Source organism: Ailuropoda melanoleuca, chromosome 7, assembly GCF_002007445.2.
Source record: "Ailuropoda melanoleuca isolate Jingjing chromosome 7, ASM200744v2, whole genome shotgun sequence".
In the NCBI taxonomy this organism is placed as follows: domain Eukaryota; kingdom Metazoa; phylum Chordata; class Mammalia; order Carnivora; family Ursidae; genus Ailuropoda; species Ailuropoda melanoleuca.
The window spans coordinates 27,664,351-27,680,997 of record NC_048224.1 but is presented as its reverse complement, the minus strand read 5'-3'; the positions used below and the strand labels follow the sequence as shown (position 1 = coordinate 27,680,997).

Here is a 16,647-nt window from a genome sequence, read left to right as displayed (position 1 = left end):
TTTTTTTTTTTTTTTTTTTTTTTTTTTTTTTTTTTTTTTTTTTTTTTTTTTTTTTTTTTTTTTTTTTTTTTTTTTTTTTTTTTTTTTTTTTTTTCCGCTCCTACCCCAGCATCTGCGCGCTGCGCCTGCGCGCCCGGCACGCGCCCCGCCCGCACCCCGGCCACCTGCACAAGGCGCGCGATGGCCCCTGCGAATTTGGTGAGTCTGGCTTCTGCCCCGCCGTGCTGGGGCAGGAGGAGAAAGAGGGACTCCAGCCCTGTGGAATGTGGGGCAGAGGATTCCTGCCTGCCTCAGTTTTCCCTTCGGAAGCAGTTTTTCTTACCTGGCCAGGTACTCAAGGAGACTGGGACAGGAATCCACATCCTTCACCCTTCCTTACTAAGCTCATGGAGATACAAGCCCTTGAGCTGGTCAGAATTTTGGTGAGCCTACTATCTCTTTTGGTACTTAAATACCACAAGGACTGCAGTTATGTACAGGCCTGCCATGTGTGCCTCCCCCAGACTGGGAGTTGGGCGAGGGGGTGTCCTACTGGGTGTAAGTCCCCCAGCAGCAGCGGGCCAGGCCAGGGTGGGGTTTTTGAATGGAGAGGGAGGGAAGGTGAAGATGCTGGAGGAGGAGGAGCTCCATACAGGGACTCAGGAATCACTGGGCAAGAACCCCAGGGTTGGGGTCCTGCTGGGAGGACCTGAGGGATCTCCCACCCAGGACAGGTCAGACGTTTGAGGACCTAAGTTTTGAAGAGATGATGGTGCCATCAGGGCCAGACCTGTGTTTTGTGGGTCTAAGGCTCTTATGATTTGGTGGGTAAAGGAATGGAAATGTATTTGTTGCTGGGTACCTAGAAACTTAAGGTTCATTAATATCCCAGGAAAGTCATGTATGGGTGCCATTGTTGCCCATGTCTACATGTAATTTTAAAAACTCAAACAAAAATAGACCAAAAACATCAGTATAGGGATGCCCAGCAGAGCATCCTGATGGCCCATTAGGTTTTGGAGAGTTGCCCCCATCTACACTGCCTGGAGGGGGCAGCTGAGAGTTGAGGATGAGTGAGTTTGTGGATAGGAAGTTCCAAGGAACCTGTCTTGGGGTTCTGGCCTGGGCCCGGAGACCCAAGTCTAGACCTTAAATCCTCTGTCAGTGTAATGACTTTAGCTCCAACAGGGAAGCCTTGGGGGTGGGGGACAACCTTTTCCAAGCCTTGGGTAATTTCTAGTATTATTTCCCCCCAAGCATTCCAGGTACATGCACTCAAGTGCAGGAGACCCAGCGGGTTGTTGGGGATGGGGCAGGAAGCCTCCTATCCTGGGCAACACAAAACCAATGTGCTGCCCATTGAGGGGGCTGTGGCAGCCCCAGAGCATGGGAAAGTCACTGTTGGCTATTCCTGGCCGGGGCTTCCAGTGGAGGAGATAGCTGACCGGTGCTTCCAAAGCTGCTGCTGGTTCCCTGAGTGACCTTGGATGGGTCCCTGCCCTTCTCTGTGCCCGGTCAGCCCTGTGGAGCCACGGTTGAGGTCCCTTCCACTTTGAACCTTTGTTTCTACCTTGTCAATTAAACAGTCCTGCCTCCTTTCTTCTTCTAGTTCCTATCACTTCTTTTTATAATCTGCTTTCCTTAGCAGTTAATTCACAGGCAGTTCTCTTTGTCTCCAGACAAGTCACACTTTCACTCCACACGCTGGAGACACAAGAAATGCTGACCAAGTCCCCAGAATCTAACCGGTGCCGATGGTCTCAGATGATTTTTCCCTGGAGTGATATTCTGTTCCTAAGACCTAGCCACCTTGAAGACTCATAGATCAAATCTGCTATTGTGCAGAGGAGACTGAGACCCTGGGCCGGGGCGGGGGGGGAGGGAGGCACAGGGGACACAGCCAGGGTGACCAGTAAAGCCTGGCCAGCACCCAGAACCCCAATGCCCTGTGTAGTGCTCTTTCAGGACAGGACTTGATAGTGTTAAGTCAGGCAGGTGGTGGTTGCCATGGTTACCAGAGTGCGGCCAGATGGCAGATGGCAACCCCATACCCCTAATTCATTGAAAATTACCAAATGACAAGTAAATGTGACAGCCCCTCCACTCTGATCTATGGGCTCTAAGGCCCACCCCAGGCATAGGCCCCGTGAGTAAAGATGTTCAAGGGGCCAAAAGGAAGGAAATTCAGAAAGTGCTTTTAATGATCCTGTTAGTGACAGGCAGCAGTCTCCCCAGAATTTAGCTGTCCTTCCCCACTGGCAGTTGTGTCATCTGCCACAGCCCTGTGCACTGTGGTCCCGTCTCTTTGTGTCCTGAAATGTTTGAGTGGCCCCCACTCTGGTGTCCTGGTGAAGCATGATGGTGTGGACAGGGGCAGCTTTCCTAGCCAGTCACGGTGACACCTCATTCTGTGCTGCCCGAAAGCCATCCTTTATTCAGAGGACACAGCAGGGACACTTTTTAACAATGCCCCCAGGGAGCCTGGTGAAAGGGAACCGGGCTGAGTCCTAGCAGCAGCTGTACTGCTTCAATATTGTTAATAAAATCACCCCTCCCCGGCTCTCACCGATCCTTCAGTAAGCGAGCACCTGTCTTGAACTGAATGAGACCTCCGTAAATATTTATCAGGTTCCGCACAGTGTGGGAAGTGTTCTCACACATGCCTGGGAGGGGCGTTCAGAAACCGTTTTCAGGCATAAATTCTGACCTTTTCCTATGCTCTGAAACTCCCCCCCTCAAACGCCTAATAATGAAGGCAATCCTTTGATTCACACATTGAATGAAGACTTGCCCTGTTCCCGCATATGAATAATTCTTTACTGTTGGAAATCACTCTTGCATCCCATCTTTTTACTTAATTTTCACAACTACCCCAGCCAGATCTCACTCCGATTTAATAGAAGGGAAGACTGAGGCACACGGAAAGGAATTCCCTGGAGCTGCGTGGCTAGCTGAGGTGGGACCCCAGCCTGAATTTGCCAGGGCCCTTTTCAGATGGAGCCACACGCCTCTAGCTCGCTGGCCACCTGATTAGGAAGCAGCTACAAATGGGCTCCCCTTGAATCTTGAGGGTTTCTCCGTCCGGATCCACCTTCCTGTTTGTCCCCCAAGGCTTGTTACAGGCTCCCCTGCTTAGCACTGGGTGAGGGCTCCTGAGAGGAACAGGGATAGCCTAACAGAAGGGAAGATGTCTGAGCAGAACCCTGAAGGACTTGAAAATGCTTGGGGAGAAGGAGGGGCTGGGGAGGTAAGAGCAGGTAGGGGAGGTCCCGTGGTGGGTGTGACCAAGGGCTGCCAGGCAGCTCCCCAGGGGGATGGTTGAGGCAGGGCCTTGAGCGCCAGGCCGAGGATGAAGCTTCATTCTGTACTAAGTTATTGGTTTCATTTCTTGGCTGTAAAGTGGCATGGCGTTGTTGTCGCTGCTGTCATTACTTTAAGAGGCTGTGTTGTTCCGTGCTCCCTGACCGTTGGCTAACGTGGGGAAGGGGTTGGGATCCTGCAGGCAGCAGGTTGATAGCATGTTTTGAATGCTAAATTAGGTAGGAACAGGGTCCCGTGCCAGTACCCACCAGGGCCCTGGGCCCCCAAAGCTTCAGTGAGCTCTTGGATCCTGAATCTTAGAAAATTCACCTCCCTCCGTTGACATTCCAGCTCCTCTTAGAAATCGCAGTCTGTGCGAGTTGCGTGTTACCAGGTAACCAGGGGAGGCTGCGAACGCCACTTTGTGAGAGGGACAAAGACGGGGGCCTCATGCTCAAAAGCCTTTCATGCCGAGGGAGGGGGTGTGAGCACAGGCTGCAGGGAGCCCGATTAAGCTGTTTCTCTTTCTACAACTGAACATGACTATTAGCATAAATTATCAGGGCTGCTCAATGCATTGATGATGATGATGATTAAACTCTTCGGTTGTGCACTTCTTTGTACAAGCAGATGGGGTCCTGGGGGATGACTTTTGATATTCTTTCTTTCCTGGGCACCATTAACTTGAAAGATACCTCAGAGGCCTTTGGGAAGATCTTTCAGTCTAGCCGTCAAGGACATATCTAGTTTGACCGTGGCGGGGGGGGGGGGGGGGGGACTGTCAGCCCCTCTCACTCATACAGACCCACATGGTTAATAATTCAGTCACATCCACCCTCTCCCTTCACCCCAGAGGATGTGGGATAGCAGTCACTGTCTTCATTTGCAGACAAGGAGGAAATGGTTAACGACTTGCCCAAGCTCCTGTGATTGGCACCAGGACCCCAGCGCTACCTCTGTGGGTGCACGTGTGGGCGACTGTTCTGTTACCTGCTGGGGGGATCGGTGCCCTCCCAGCTTTTCTCCAGCTGTTGCTGGCATGGACAGAAGGATACAAGTATTTAGCAAGAAAGAGCTAGAGAGACAAAGCTGGCACGTTCACAGACTGGGCCCACCAGGCAACAACCTCCCTCTTGAAACTCACATTACTCTTGTCACACGCGGGCAGACAAGAAAGTGTGGCAGCTCGGGTGAGAGGTGAGAGTCTGTGCCCCAGGCTCGCCAGAATGAGGGCTGTGGGCAGGGCCCACCCAGAGGCCTGCTCCCCGAGGCCAGTAGGGGCTCTGGAGCTGGTCAGGCATGTCGAGGAGATTCCCCGTGGGTATCTCTGTGAAAGCCTTTTACAGTTTGCAAGGCATCTTGTAACTCTTCCTCCCAATAGCCTGTGGAGAGGGGAGGGGAGAGGAAGAACAGATGCCTGTGCCCATTTTAAAGAAGAAGAAACTGAGACCCAGTCACAGCATTGGGGTGTGGCAGAGACAGGATTTGAACCTGGGTCCATCCTGCCTGTGGTAGTCATGATGTTGAGCACCTCAGCACCACACTCGAATGAGCCCTTGGGGACAGTAGGATTGGGAATGTCCTGTGAGTGTAAACGATGTATCACCCATTTAATAGTGTCTTCATGAGAGCTGCTCCCTGGGAGTGATGTTTGGAGGGTTTTTTCCTGTGCAGAAGAGAGTCAACAGCAGGCCTGAGACTGTGTCCTTAGAAGGGCCTGCTGGCCAGACTGACCGCTGGCTGGCATCTGGGAACCCAGATTTGGGGACGGTTCCCGCCATTCCCTCAGTGATGAGAGTGACTCTCGGCCTGAGCTGTTAATGCCAACACCGCGGTTTAGGCTGCGCACCCGCTTTCCTCCCGGGACCCTGGAATTTTGGTACATGCTGAGCAGAGGGGGCCCAGGTGACCTGCCCCCCCAAAAAATCCTGGGCTCTGAGGCACCAGTGGTGGACAGCGTTTCACGCATGTTGTCACCATTCACTGCTGGGGAATTCGGTGTGTCCCGTGTGATCACTGGGAGAGGCGCGTGGAAGCTTATGCCTGGTATCCCGTCTTTACCCCGTGAGCCGCTTTTCCTTTTGCTGTTTGCTTTGCCTCCTGTCACTGTAGTAAACCACAGCTGTGTGTCAGACTGGTGAGGCCTGTGCGTCCTCCTAGCAAATCACTGAACCTGGGTGTTGTCTTAGGGCTCCCCAGCACAGTCCCCAAGGGGCTCTTTCTTGTTCTGGAATGGAGTCCATATAGACAACCAATGTTTCCCTTTAAAACTCAGTGAAGAGTTGATGGACTCGGAGTGCCTGGGTTTGAGTCCCTGCTCCCCCAGGCACTTCACCTTTCTGAGCCTTGATTTTCTCGTCTGTAAAATGGCGATAAAAACACCTGCTTAGCAGGGTAGATATAAGGACAAAAGGAGCAGTGCACATGGATGTGTCATCTAATTAGAGGGCAAGACTCTGTAGGACAAAGCTCAGGCCAGAGCCTAGGCTCAAAGCCTGGCCCCGCCAGCTGAACCTGAGTAACCCTGCCTAGCTCCACAGCTGGTGAAATTGCCGGAAAGATGGAACGGATTAGACCCTGTGAGCAGACTGGAGTGCCTAGCACACGGCGAGCTCTCAGAATTAGGTGGTGGCATTATTACCGTTATTAACGTGATGGTGATGATGATGGCTGATTATGAAGAGCTATTATGGATAAGAATATTTTAAATTTAAAAGCAGGTTTGTTAATAATAAAAACCAGATTCCTATGATGAAGAGCAGCATGAGGAAATTTTTTGAGATTAACTGGAATCTTCTAGATCTTGGTTGTGGTGGTAGTTACACGAGCATAGGCATTTGTCAAAACTTAAGAGCGGCACTCCACAAGGAGTAAATGTGCTGTATGTAAATTTAAGAATAAGTAAAAATTTGAATGTTACTTTATCATCGAAAGCTGGAGGCTCTTTTGTCAAATAAGTGATATTTTCTGCCACAAGATCAGTAGCAAAGACAGCATTTCCAAGACAGTCTTCAAAAGAGGGAGAGGGAAATTCGAGGAGAGAGAATGTTGAAATGTGATTTACTGGTTTATTTATTTAGTCCTGAAAGGGATAGATGAAATCTCATTTAAAATTTATGACTTTACATGAATGAAAGTAAAACATGTTGATTGAGTGTCCCTTCGGAATCCATTGAGGGCTTTGGAATAAGATACGGTTCTGATTGTTCCCCCAGCGAGCCATTTGAGGACTGCTGGGCTCCAGGGGAGGGGATGTTGGTGGGAGGGTGTGGATGACTTAGACTCTCTTTGTTGTGTTCCAGATGGGGCCCCTGCTGGAGAGCAGGGGTGTTGTGGTTCTTTGTGGCAGTTTGCAGGTGGCTAGGATGCTTTGGGCAATGTTAGAAGCCTAGGGCCTTGGTTCAATGCTACACTCAGCATTGTGGGTTGAGCCATGGTGCTTGGGGGGGCAATCACATGGGCATTCACAAGGAGTGGGCTGATTAGGCTGAGGGGGAAGAAAGGAGCCTGGGGGTAGGGAGCACTCCTTAGTGTCTGTATTCAGTGGAGGCCAATGGGGCACTCAGCGGGCCATAGGGGGCACTCCAGTGAGGCAGCCCTAGGATCAACATGTGAGAGTTACAGGGAGGTGGGTTTTAGCTCCAGATGAAGGAACATAAGCTTTCTTACCAGCAGAGCTCTCCTAGGATGGAAAGGCCTGGCTCTGTAGGTAGTGAGCTCTCTGTTGGTGGAGGCATGCAAGTGGATGCGAGCTGAACACATCACAGATGGTCAGGCACAGGATCTTGGGGAGTTGGGCCCCTCCAGTCTGAGACTCTGTGGTTCTAAGACAAGTTTCCAGAGATCTTTTTTGGTGCCAGCTTGACAAGGTCTGTCTGGAGGGTCAATCTTATTTCTGTGCTCTTTCACTCCTGTCCCTCTCCCTCCTCCTGAGGCCTTCTCCTTCCCTCCCTCTCTCTGCTCTCCTTTTTTATTGCAGCTGCACCCAGGCAGGTGAGGGCCCATTCCCTCTCCAGAGCCATCCATGAGTCACACGGCAAAGCCCCAAGAGCGTAGACCCAGCAGTTTGATGGCCGGAGAAGGAATGTGTTTGCTCCTTATTTGCCATGTTTCTTTATCTAGTCATTTGTTTACCAGATCTGCTTCTGAGGCCCACTTACATGTCCTGTTAACTTAAACCATGCCTCTCACACTCATCACATGGTAAGATCAGTTCAACGGCCCTGTGAGCAGGGGGTATTATCGCCATCTTACAGATGAGGAAACTGCAGCACGGAGCATTTCCCCCCACCCTATGCCTCCCTACTGCATCTTGTCCAAGACACTGCTGGGCCAGATGTGGGGACAGGCCCAGCTGTTGTCTAGTCCAGGTGAGGCTGGTGGAAGCACCCGGACTGCCAGCAGGCTGTCCTCCAGCAGCTCAGAGAGGTGCAGATGCCCTGGTCCTGGACTAGGACACATACCCTAACCCTCTAGGTCCTGCAGGAGGGGGAGCCATCCCCTATGGGGTTGGGGGTTGCCTTCCATGCAGAGGGGAGGCAGGCAGGGGGGCAGGTCCCCTGAGGGACCGGGTAGAGGGCCTGAATGCTCAGGTGGCTGGACTTGTTTCTTGTAGCGCCAGCGTGTGCAGAGCGCGTGGCGGGCACTGGGAGGAGGGCAGTGAGGGGTGTCAGCTAAGCCCTTATAACTTAGATGCCTGCGTGCGTGGTGGCTGTCCCAGCCAGCGTGCCCGCACCCTCCCTCTCCTTTCTGTAATGCTCTGGCAGCCTGGAGCTGTACTGCCTGGGGACAATGATCCAGGAGTGACCCCCTCTCTCCAGGTGTCCTCGGACCCTGTGCAGGCTTGGGCTTTGGGGCCTGAAGCCCTGCCCTCGGGGAGGGGGCCTAGAGCCTGCAAGTCTGTGATATGCAAAGGAGCGTCTGGACCAGCCCGCAGGGGGGTCTGGGCCCAAGCGTGCAGCTGTTCTGCATGGCCTGTTCTTTGAACCACCCTCCACATGCAAGGAGAAAAGCCCATCTGTTCAAAGACTTGGCGTTGGTGAGGTGACACCAGCCCCTCCTGAGCTGAGCTGTAAGCAGATGGCCTCCGGGGTCCTGGGCGGGAGTGTGAGAGACCCAGGCACTCACAGACTTGGTGGGTGATTTGGGAAGCCGCCTTTCCTCTTCAGATCCCTGTTTTCCTGTCGGTAGAACAAAGGCAATGGATGAGGAAGCATGCAGGCATCCCTCTGGGTCTGAGGGAAACATGGTTCGCTGCCTCCATGTGTTCTTTGTGTGTGGAGAGCTTTCCTCCGCGCGGCTCCCCTCACGTGGGACCGTCCCCGCAGGCTCTCTGCAGGCAGGGGATTTTAGACGTGGGGTGCTTGGAACGCGGCAGGGTAAAGGCTGTGATCCCTTGTCTTCTTCCTCCAGCTCCTGTGGTTGTCACACCACCCCAGAGTGTTCACAATGTCACCGGGGCCCAAGTGTACCTGTCCTGTGAGGTGAGGGCTGTGCCCACCCCTGTCATCACGTGGAGGAAGGTATTTACATCCAAGAATTCTGTGTGTGTGTGTGTGTGTGTGTGTGTGTGTCTGTGTGTCTGTGTGTATGTGTGTGTGTGTGAGAGAGAGAGAGAGAGAGACAGACGTTTCTTCTGTGTTTATGTGTGTTATTTTATGTGGAGCAGAGGATTTTAGAAAGAGATCTTACATGTCACTCTTCTACCTTCAGGTTTATGCCTCAAAACTTCTACCCCAAAGCTCTCCTCAGGGCAGGGGAGTTGCCACCCTTCCTTGTGCCATTGCTGCCTCAGCCACTTAGCTGTCCAGAAAGTTCATCTATTTATCTAGCCTAGATCCACTGGAACGAAGTGAGAGCCTACTTCACGGCATCTGGGTTTTAGAAAGACTATCCAAATCCCTTTTCCAAACCCAGGTCTTCCTGCAGACCAATTTTGAGAGACTGGCGTGGGTCACAGCATGTGTTGTCCACCTGTGTCAGCAGCCGCCCACGAAGACGGGCCCTGAAACTCTGAACCGGTTCTGATAGTGGTGCTGTCTGCATCCTTACTATCCCGCAGGGGGTGCTGTCATTTAGGTTTATGAAGCCACTGATGTTTTTGTTTTGTTTTGTTTTAAAGATTTTATTTATTTCGTTTGACAGAGATAGAAAGCCAGCGAGAGAGGGAACACAAGCAGGGGGAGTGGGAGAGGAATAAGCAGGCTTCCAGCGGAGGAGCCTGATGTGGGGCTCGATCCCAGAACACCAGGATCACGCTCTGAGCAAAGGCAGACGCTTAACGACTGAGCCACCCAGGCGCCCCGCCACTGATGTTTTAATAGGAATAAGAGGGGCCAGGGTTTGGCCTTTGAGTCAATAGGAAGATGAAGACAGCAAGGATGTCTGTGGTGTGGTTCTTACCCAGAGATACTTTTTCTAAACCACTCCTCGTTTTTTCTGTCCTTTGTAGGTCACACAGTCTCCTGAGGGTACCCAGGTGCTGGAGGACCTGCCTGGGGACCACATCAATATCGCTGTCCAGGTGCGAGGGGGCCCTTCTGACCATGAGGCCACAGCCTGGATTTTGGTGGGTATCTCATTTGTTTAGGATTGGTGGCCATTATTGACTGGCCCTTACAAAGCACCCTTTGTATTTCTATAGCACATCACACATTTCAAAGCTGTTCTTATTCCTTTCTGATTGGACCCTACACTAACTGTGAGGGAAGTTTAACCCCCAAGAACATAAGTGATCCTCAGTGGTGGTCAGACTTATGACCCCAAAAAGATGTCCATGTCCTAATCCCTGGAATCTGTGGATATGTCATATGCAAGAGGGGATTAAGGTTGCAGAGGGAGCTAAGGGGGCTCATCAGCTGACTTTAATAAGGAAGCTATCCTGGATTATCTGGGTGGGCCCAGTATAATCACAAGAGCCCTTTAAATGCCGAAGAGGGAGGCAGGAGGGAAGGAGCCAGAGAGATGGCAGCGTGGGAAAGACATGAGCCACCATCTCTGGCTTTGAAGATGGAGGAAGAGGAGCGCAAGCCAAGCAATGCAGGCAGCCTCTAGAATGGGAAAGGCAAGAAATGGATTTTCCCCGGGGATTCCCTAGGAAGAAAGCAGCTCTGCCGATAGTTTCATTTTAGCCCCTGGTTCCCATTGGGACTTCTGACCTCAAGAACTAAATATAGGGGCCCTTGGCTGGCTCAGTCAGTAGAGCACACGACTCTTGATCTCGCGGTTGTGAGTTTGAGCCTCCCATTGGGCATAGAGATTGCTAAAAAATAAAATCTTTAATAAAAGAAATTTTTAAAAAACAAAATATAATAAATGTGTGTTGTTTTAAGCCATGAAGCGTGGGGTAATTAGTTACAGCAGTCATAGGAGATTACTACACCCCCCCAACACCACGGGGCTGAGAAAGAGGGAAGACAGCATATCGGTGTCCCCAGTCGGGGCTCTTCTCTGCCACCTGCAGCAGCTTAACTTAAGTCACGGGAGCACCATGTGTTTAAAAGAGTGAGGGAGAGACAGGGAGCCGTGTTGGCTAGTCACTGCCTCTTGGACTTCAGTGTCCACAGTTGTAAGAGGAGGGCCTGCACACGGTCCGAGGGCCCTGCGACCCAGCAGTCTGCGACTCACCTGCCAGTCTCAGGTGAGTCCGCCAATATCAGGATAACGGCTCTCCCCGCCCCCCAGCAGTTGGCGTGAGCGCAACACTAGATGGTGTGCACCCTCCCTGCCCAGTCTGCGGAGTGGCTCCAGCACAGAGAGCAAGCGCGGAGGGAGCTGGTGTGGGTGTGCTCTTCAGGGGCCTGAGAACAGGCTGCTCTCAGAGAGTGTCCGCCTCGTGTCACTCCCATCTCTGCCAGGTTTGGTGACTTCTCCACCCAGCTCAGAGATGCAGAAGGCAGTTGGGTCCATGTGGCTTTTTCAAATCAAGCACCTTCCCCTCTTTATTACAAGAAGGCATGGGGGAGACATTCTCTCTCCTGTTACTTGTAAGGCTGTCTCCATTGGGAGCACTTGTGGGCCATTCCTTGGTCAGGAGATTTTTTTTCTTTTAACTTGCAGTATTTTCCTTGTGATGTATACCTGTCACCTTCTATAAAAGGACCAGGTGGGGTAAAAGGCAGGAATGCAAAGGAAACATTAAAATGAGAGCCACAATAGAGAGAGTGCAGAGAAGAAAAGTTAACTCTTTCTTGGCAGCCAAGGCAACAAGAGGAATAGTGAGCTCTCTCTTATTTTGAAAAATGAGTGTTCAGACATATCATTAGGAACTAAATAAGGAAGTGATTTTGCCGTTCCATATACAACTACATAAACTTGCCTGTTTTATTTCTAGATCAACCCTCTGCGAAAAGAAGATGAGGGAGTGTATCTGTGCCATTCAGCCAATGCGGTCGGGGAGGCCCAGTCCCACGGCACGGTGACAGTTCTAGATCTGAGTAAATTCACAGCCCCCCACCTCCCAGCTCCAGAGGACCGCATGTGATGGAGTAATGTACATATCTAAGTCATACTTATACACCTGTGTCATTAAAGCCTGAGATGGCTGATAAGATGCATAGTAACAAAGAAGAAAAATACATAAATCGAGGAAACCAGAGGAATACCAAGCAGCAGTAGGAACATGTTACAGTTAGCAGGCAGAATCTCTAGTAGGTTCAGTACACGTACCACTCTGGGCCTCCCACCGAGTGTGCAAATGCAAGAGCTATGAACGTTGTGGAGGTCCACAGGTGGAAAAGACCTGTTGTCTCTTTCAGTTTCTGAAGACGAATGGAGTATTTCCTTCAAGTCCTAGAGGGCACAGAGAGAGCAGACGTTGTCACTGCGACAGCACCCGTGTGAAAACGTGCCCGCAGAGGAAACAGTCTGAGCTCCCTTTGTCTGTCCCCAGGTTCTCCCTCATTGGCGGCGCAGTCTCCAGGCCTTACCTCCTCCCTGTCCTCAGCACTGCACGTGAGAGTCTGCACTTCCCCTGGCCCCATGGCTCTTAGTCCGTATAGCCCCCCCCCCCCGCCCCGTGAGAGCTGGGGAAGCAGCTGTCCCCTGCAGACAGGTGGGCCCTGAACCTAGGAAACAAGCCCCTTAATTAGCCAGTTTGTGGTACGTGACAACCCCGGAGCTGACCAGTGCACAGTCACCACCATTTCTGTCTTGCTCACATTCCTTGTCGTGGGGCCGGTCAGCTGGCTGTGGCTCTGCTCTGTGTGTCTGGTCACACTGGGACCCAGCCGGAAGAGCGGCCCCAATGTGGATATGGCTACTCTTGTGGCAGAGGGGATGAGTGAGAGACTGAGCCACAGCTGCACAGTCCCCTTTGATGATTCTGCCCCGATGTGGCGTATGGCACGTCTGCTTACGTCCGGCCGTGCCCAGCATCCAGGGGTAGGGGACGCTGCTCTTGTTACAGGAGCCCAGGGACAGGCACACATGATTTTGCTGTGATTGTAATCCACATTCTTTCCTTTTTAGCCACGGTTGTGGGGTACCTTGTGTGTGCAGGCCTGTGGGGTTGCACAGAAAACCAAAACAGTGAACATCATTAAAATACAAGAAGGGCAGCGTTAAGGAAGCTAGGAGCGTGTGTGAGTTTGGGGCCAGAGAAGCAGCTTAGAACTGGGGAAAGCAAAGGACATGTCGCTGAGGAAGCGGCATGGTGGATGAAGTAGTGAGAGCTCCTGGAAACAGGGGAAAACAGAAGGTGGGAAATCCTCCAGTAGGAATTCAGGTAGGAGATGGTCTTTAAGTTGCCCTCCTGACACTCTTTGCTTTTTATAGATATGTATTGTTATATGTTGTTATATCGTGTATCAGGACTTTTGTCCTGCACACTTGTGTGCATATATATGTAGGTACCTATGTATGTGTGTCTCTCTACATCCTTCATGTTTTAAATATGTATACAATTTTTAAGTATATATATTTTTAAAAAACACACATGCACAATGGTACCAGGCTATGGATGTAGTCTGTTATAGATGAGTTTTCAAAAGGGAGCTATAAAGAGCCATGGAATTTTAAGACCATTGCCACACAGGTCTTCCGTTCCCCCTAAAACATGTAGTACTGGCCAGAGCTCTTGCTTGCATACCTCCAGTGGTGTGGAGCTCACTACCACCAGGCATCCATCTTTGAGTTTTCCAGTAGTTGAAAGTTCTTCCTTGTATTAAGCTGGATTCTGCCTCCCTGAAATGTCCACCCAGTGGTCCCACGTGTACTTCTTGGATGCCCCTCTGCTCCTCACCAGCACCACCCCTGGCCAGGAAGATTTAGGGTTAAGTATCATTTCTCCCACCTTCCGTTTATCACATAGTTGATTGTGACAGCAGACTTCTTTCCTCTCATCCTTTTCTCTCTTTCCTTCTAGGGTCTTAGAAACATTGGTGACAGGATGTTGGAAGAGTCAAGTCATGCATCGTTTTCTTTGTGAAGAGTTGGAGAAACCGTGTTTGTAGCTGACCCCTTTTGTATGTTTTTACAAGTTAGATGCAAACGAGATAGATTTTAGCAGGGGCAAGCACTGGGAAACCGGACTGCATGTGGCTTCTTATACTTTTGAAACGAACTGCTCTGTGAGAATTCTTTTTTACCTAACCCTTCCAGGGAAGGCCACCTGGTGGTGTGTTTCGAATTCTAAAGGGCTGGAACAAGGCCCAGGTCAGTCTTTACCTCATTTGTCTGTGACTGATTAGTGTGTGTTGTAGGGGAGGGAGCAGGGTCACGCTGTCCTCTGCCTGCTCTCTGACTTGCTGCGTGACCTGGACGGGCCCCTCCCCTCTCCGGGCCTTTGTTTTTTCACCTGCGAATGTGGCATTGGACTAGATATTGCCCATGTCCCTTCCAGGCCTGCCATCCTAGAATAAGATGGCCCTGTGGGAAAAATAGAGGAGGTATAGTCTGCGCATTCCTTTTAAGTGTTATTCCCTCAAAGCTGCCATGGCTTCATATTAGGCTGTAGCTCTTCCTTTCCTGCCATTTTCCCACCTTAAGGAGATGGAGTCCTTGGCTGGGTGTTTGGGGACCAAGATGTCCCCTTGTCAGCAAGCCCAGCATTCTCTAACCAGGTGGGCAGTGGACCCCTGGCTTCTGGACATCAAACTGAGGAAACGGGGTCGGATGTTTCTTTCTCTGTGGGATTAGAGTGTAGTAGAATACATTTTACTTGGAAAGGTTTTGACCTTACCCAGGAATAAGGCTGGCTTTCTTTCGCTTGCTTTCTTTCTCTCTCTCTCTCTTTTTCTTTCTTTTCTTTTCTTTTCTTTTCTTTTCTTTTCTTTTCTTTTCTTTCTTTCTTTTTTCTTTCTTTCCTTCCTTCCTTCCTTCCTTCCTTCCTTCCTTCCTTCCTTCCTTCTTTCTTTTTCTTTCTTTCTAAGAGCGCTTAATATCTGGGTGAAAAAATAGATCCACTAAGTGATTCAAATTTTTTTTAAAGTCAGAATTGGGATCTTACTTGTGTCTAGTCCTTCAAGTTCATGAAGCGCTTTTCTGTCTGTGGTCACTCCAACTCCAGGACAGCAGGCAGGGCAGGTGGGCATAGATGTCCCTCCCGCTTTGCAGATGAAGAAACGAGGGTCTGAGAGGGAGGCACCTGCCCAAGGTCTGAAGGCCTCTGAGAAGGACCGGAAGTCCGGGCACCTGGCCCTCCTTGGCACCCTTCCTGTGCCAGGGTGCTGCTGCTTGGGTAACCTCTTAGCTGCGTAACGAAAGGTGCTGGCCAGTTCCAGGGCCCCGGGGACCTTACCAAGGCCCCACTCAGCCTCTACAGCACACTCCCATGCCACTCCCACTGGGTGTTACATTCTGGAGCCCTTTTTGGAATTAAATGTTCTGCCTTTGAGCCCGGCCATTCCATATCTGAGATAGTAGGGTGGCATCACCCTCATGCACTACATGGCAGGAGCATGGCCTGGGACTCCAGAAACAAGAGGTTCACTTGGGAATTCATCCTGGCTTGCTGCCTGACTCTGAGCAAGTCCCCTTCACCTTCTGGACCCCAGTTTTCCTCGTTTGAATAAGAAGGGAAAGAAACTAGATGGGTGGTTTGCAAACTTAAAACATCAGAACCCTTTTCTTTGAATAAGGTCAGAGCTGAAACTGGTTAACTGGAAGCTATGCTCTTCTGTTGGAGGTTGGGGCTGCAGGGGACTTGCTCAGACCCCCCTACTTGTTACTCCCACTCCCCACCCCACCACGGGAGTTTCTGTATCTAAGGTCTGCAGCTAAGTCTTCTGGGATGTGACTCATTAGGAGAAGACTTGCTTGGTAAAGCACTTAGTGCAACTGTGAGAAGCAGGGATGCTGCAGCCCTGGAGAAGGTGCTAGAACAATCCTGCATCTGCTGATAGGCACAGTCGGTGAAATCACTTGACTCGCCTCACATGCACGCAGTCACAGTTGCAGAGCTGGGTCTAGATGCAGAGAGCAGCGGGGACGGAGTGCTTGGGTGCCAAAGCTAAACAGCGAAAACACAGGAGGGTGGGTTCATGGCGTGAGGATGTGCAAAATAGTAATCATCATGTGCACTCTCCGAAATTGTCACCAAAACCAACAAGGCAGAAAAACAGGATTGTTCCAACCTTATGACTTTGCAACCAGGAGAGCCCCAGGACCGCTACAGGGGCCGAGAGGACTGTGCTGTGGCTTTGCCCTTCAGAAACATGGTGCCCCCACAGCCTGTGTTTTCTGCCCTGTTGTCATAAATATGATGAAGTCACATGGCCTCTGCACCTGAAAATAAATGTTTTTAAGGACAGCCTTCGTGGTCTCCCTGTCTTTGGAACACTGCTGTGCGTGGGAGCAGGGCCCACTGGTACGTGCCCACCCCTGACGCACCTTGCCCTTTTCTTGCCCGCTTCAGCTACTTCAGTCCGAGCCCTCCTTCCCCCTCACACCTGGGTTCTGGTCACAGCCCCACCTGGGCACCTGACTCACAATTTTTAGCTAGTCCTAATCACCGCCTGTTGGCCCGATCCTTCTAATTCCCTCAGAACTTGGGTCTCCCACCAGATACACATCCCAGTATTTCATTCACTCAGAGAGCTGTGCCCTCTGTCATGCACATGGAGGCCAGAAGGGTGCAGAAATCAGTATGAAGGAGAGTGGGATATGAGTGGGGAGGCGTGAGATGAGGTTGCAATCCTGCCAGGCAGCATAAGTGTCTGCTTTGTGATCAGAGCAGGGGGAAATCAGAGAAGACTTCCTGGAAGAGATGGCTTCCGAGCTGGGGATTGGCGTGGGTATGGGGGATTCTGGGCTACGGAAACAGCATACGGAAGGACCAGGGATGGGGAAGTGCAGGGTAGCTTGTGAAGGGGAGTAGTGACCTGTGGTGTTTGCCAGGAGCTGCAGTGGCAGGTGGGGGAGAGTGGTTTT

The 16,647-nt window shown here is 51.2% G+C and overlaps 1 protein-coding gene across 1 annotated transcript in view; it reads left to right on the top strand.

Annotated features, from left to right (window-relative positions):
- The window catches only part of IGFBPL1 (insulin like growth factor binding protein like 1), a 25,242-nt gene extending 9,213 nt beyond the window's left edge, over nucleotides 1–16,029 (top strand). The window contains exons 2-6 of the mRNA XM_011219377.3: nucleotides 91–198; nucleotides 8,692–8,801; nucleotides 9,731–9,847; nucleotides 11,612–11,770; nucleotides 13,643–16,029. Of these exons, the coding sequence (XP_011217679.2) occupies nucleotides 91–198; nucleotides 8,692–8,801; nucleotides 9,731–9,847; nucleotides 11,612–11,761 (485 nt within the window). The 3' untranslated portion in view covers nucleotides 11,762–11,770; nucleotides 13,643–16,029. The remainder of the gene's footprint in view (nucleotides 1–90; nucleotides 199–8,691; nucleotides 8,802–9,730; nucleotides 9,848–11,611; nucleotides 11,771–13,642) is intronic.
- The last annotated feature ends 618 nt before the right edge of the window (nucleotides 16,030–16,647 follow it).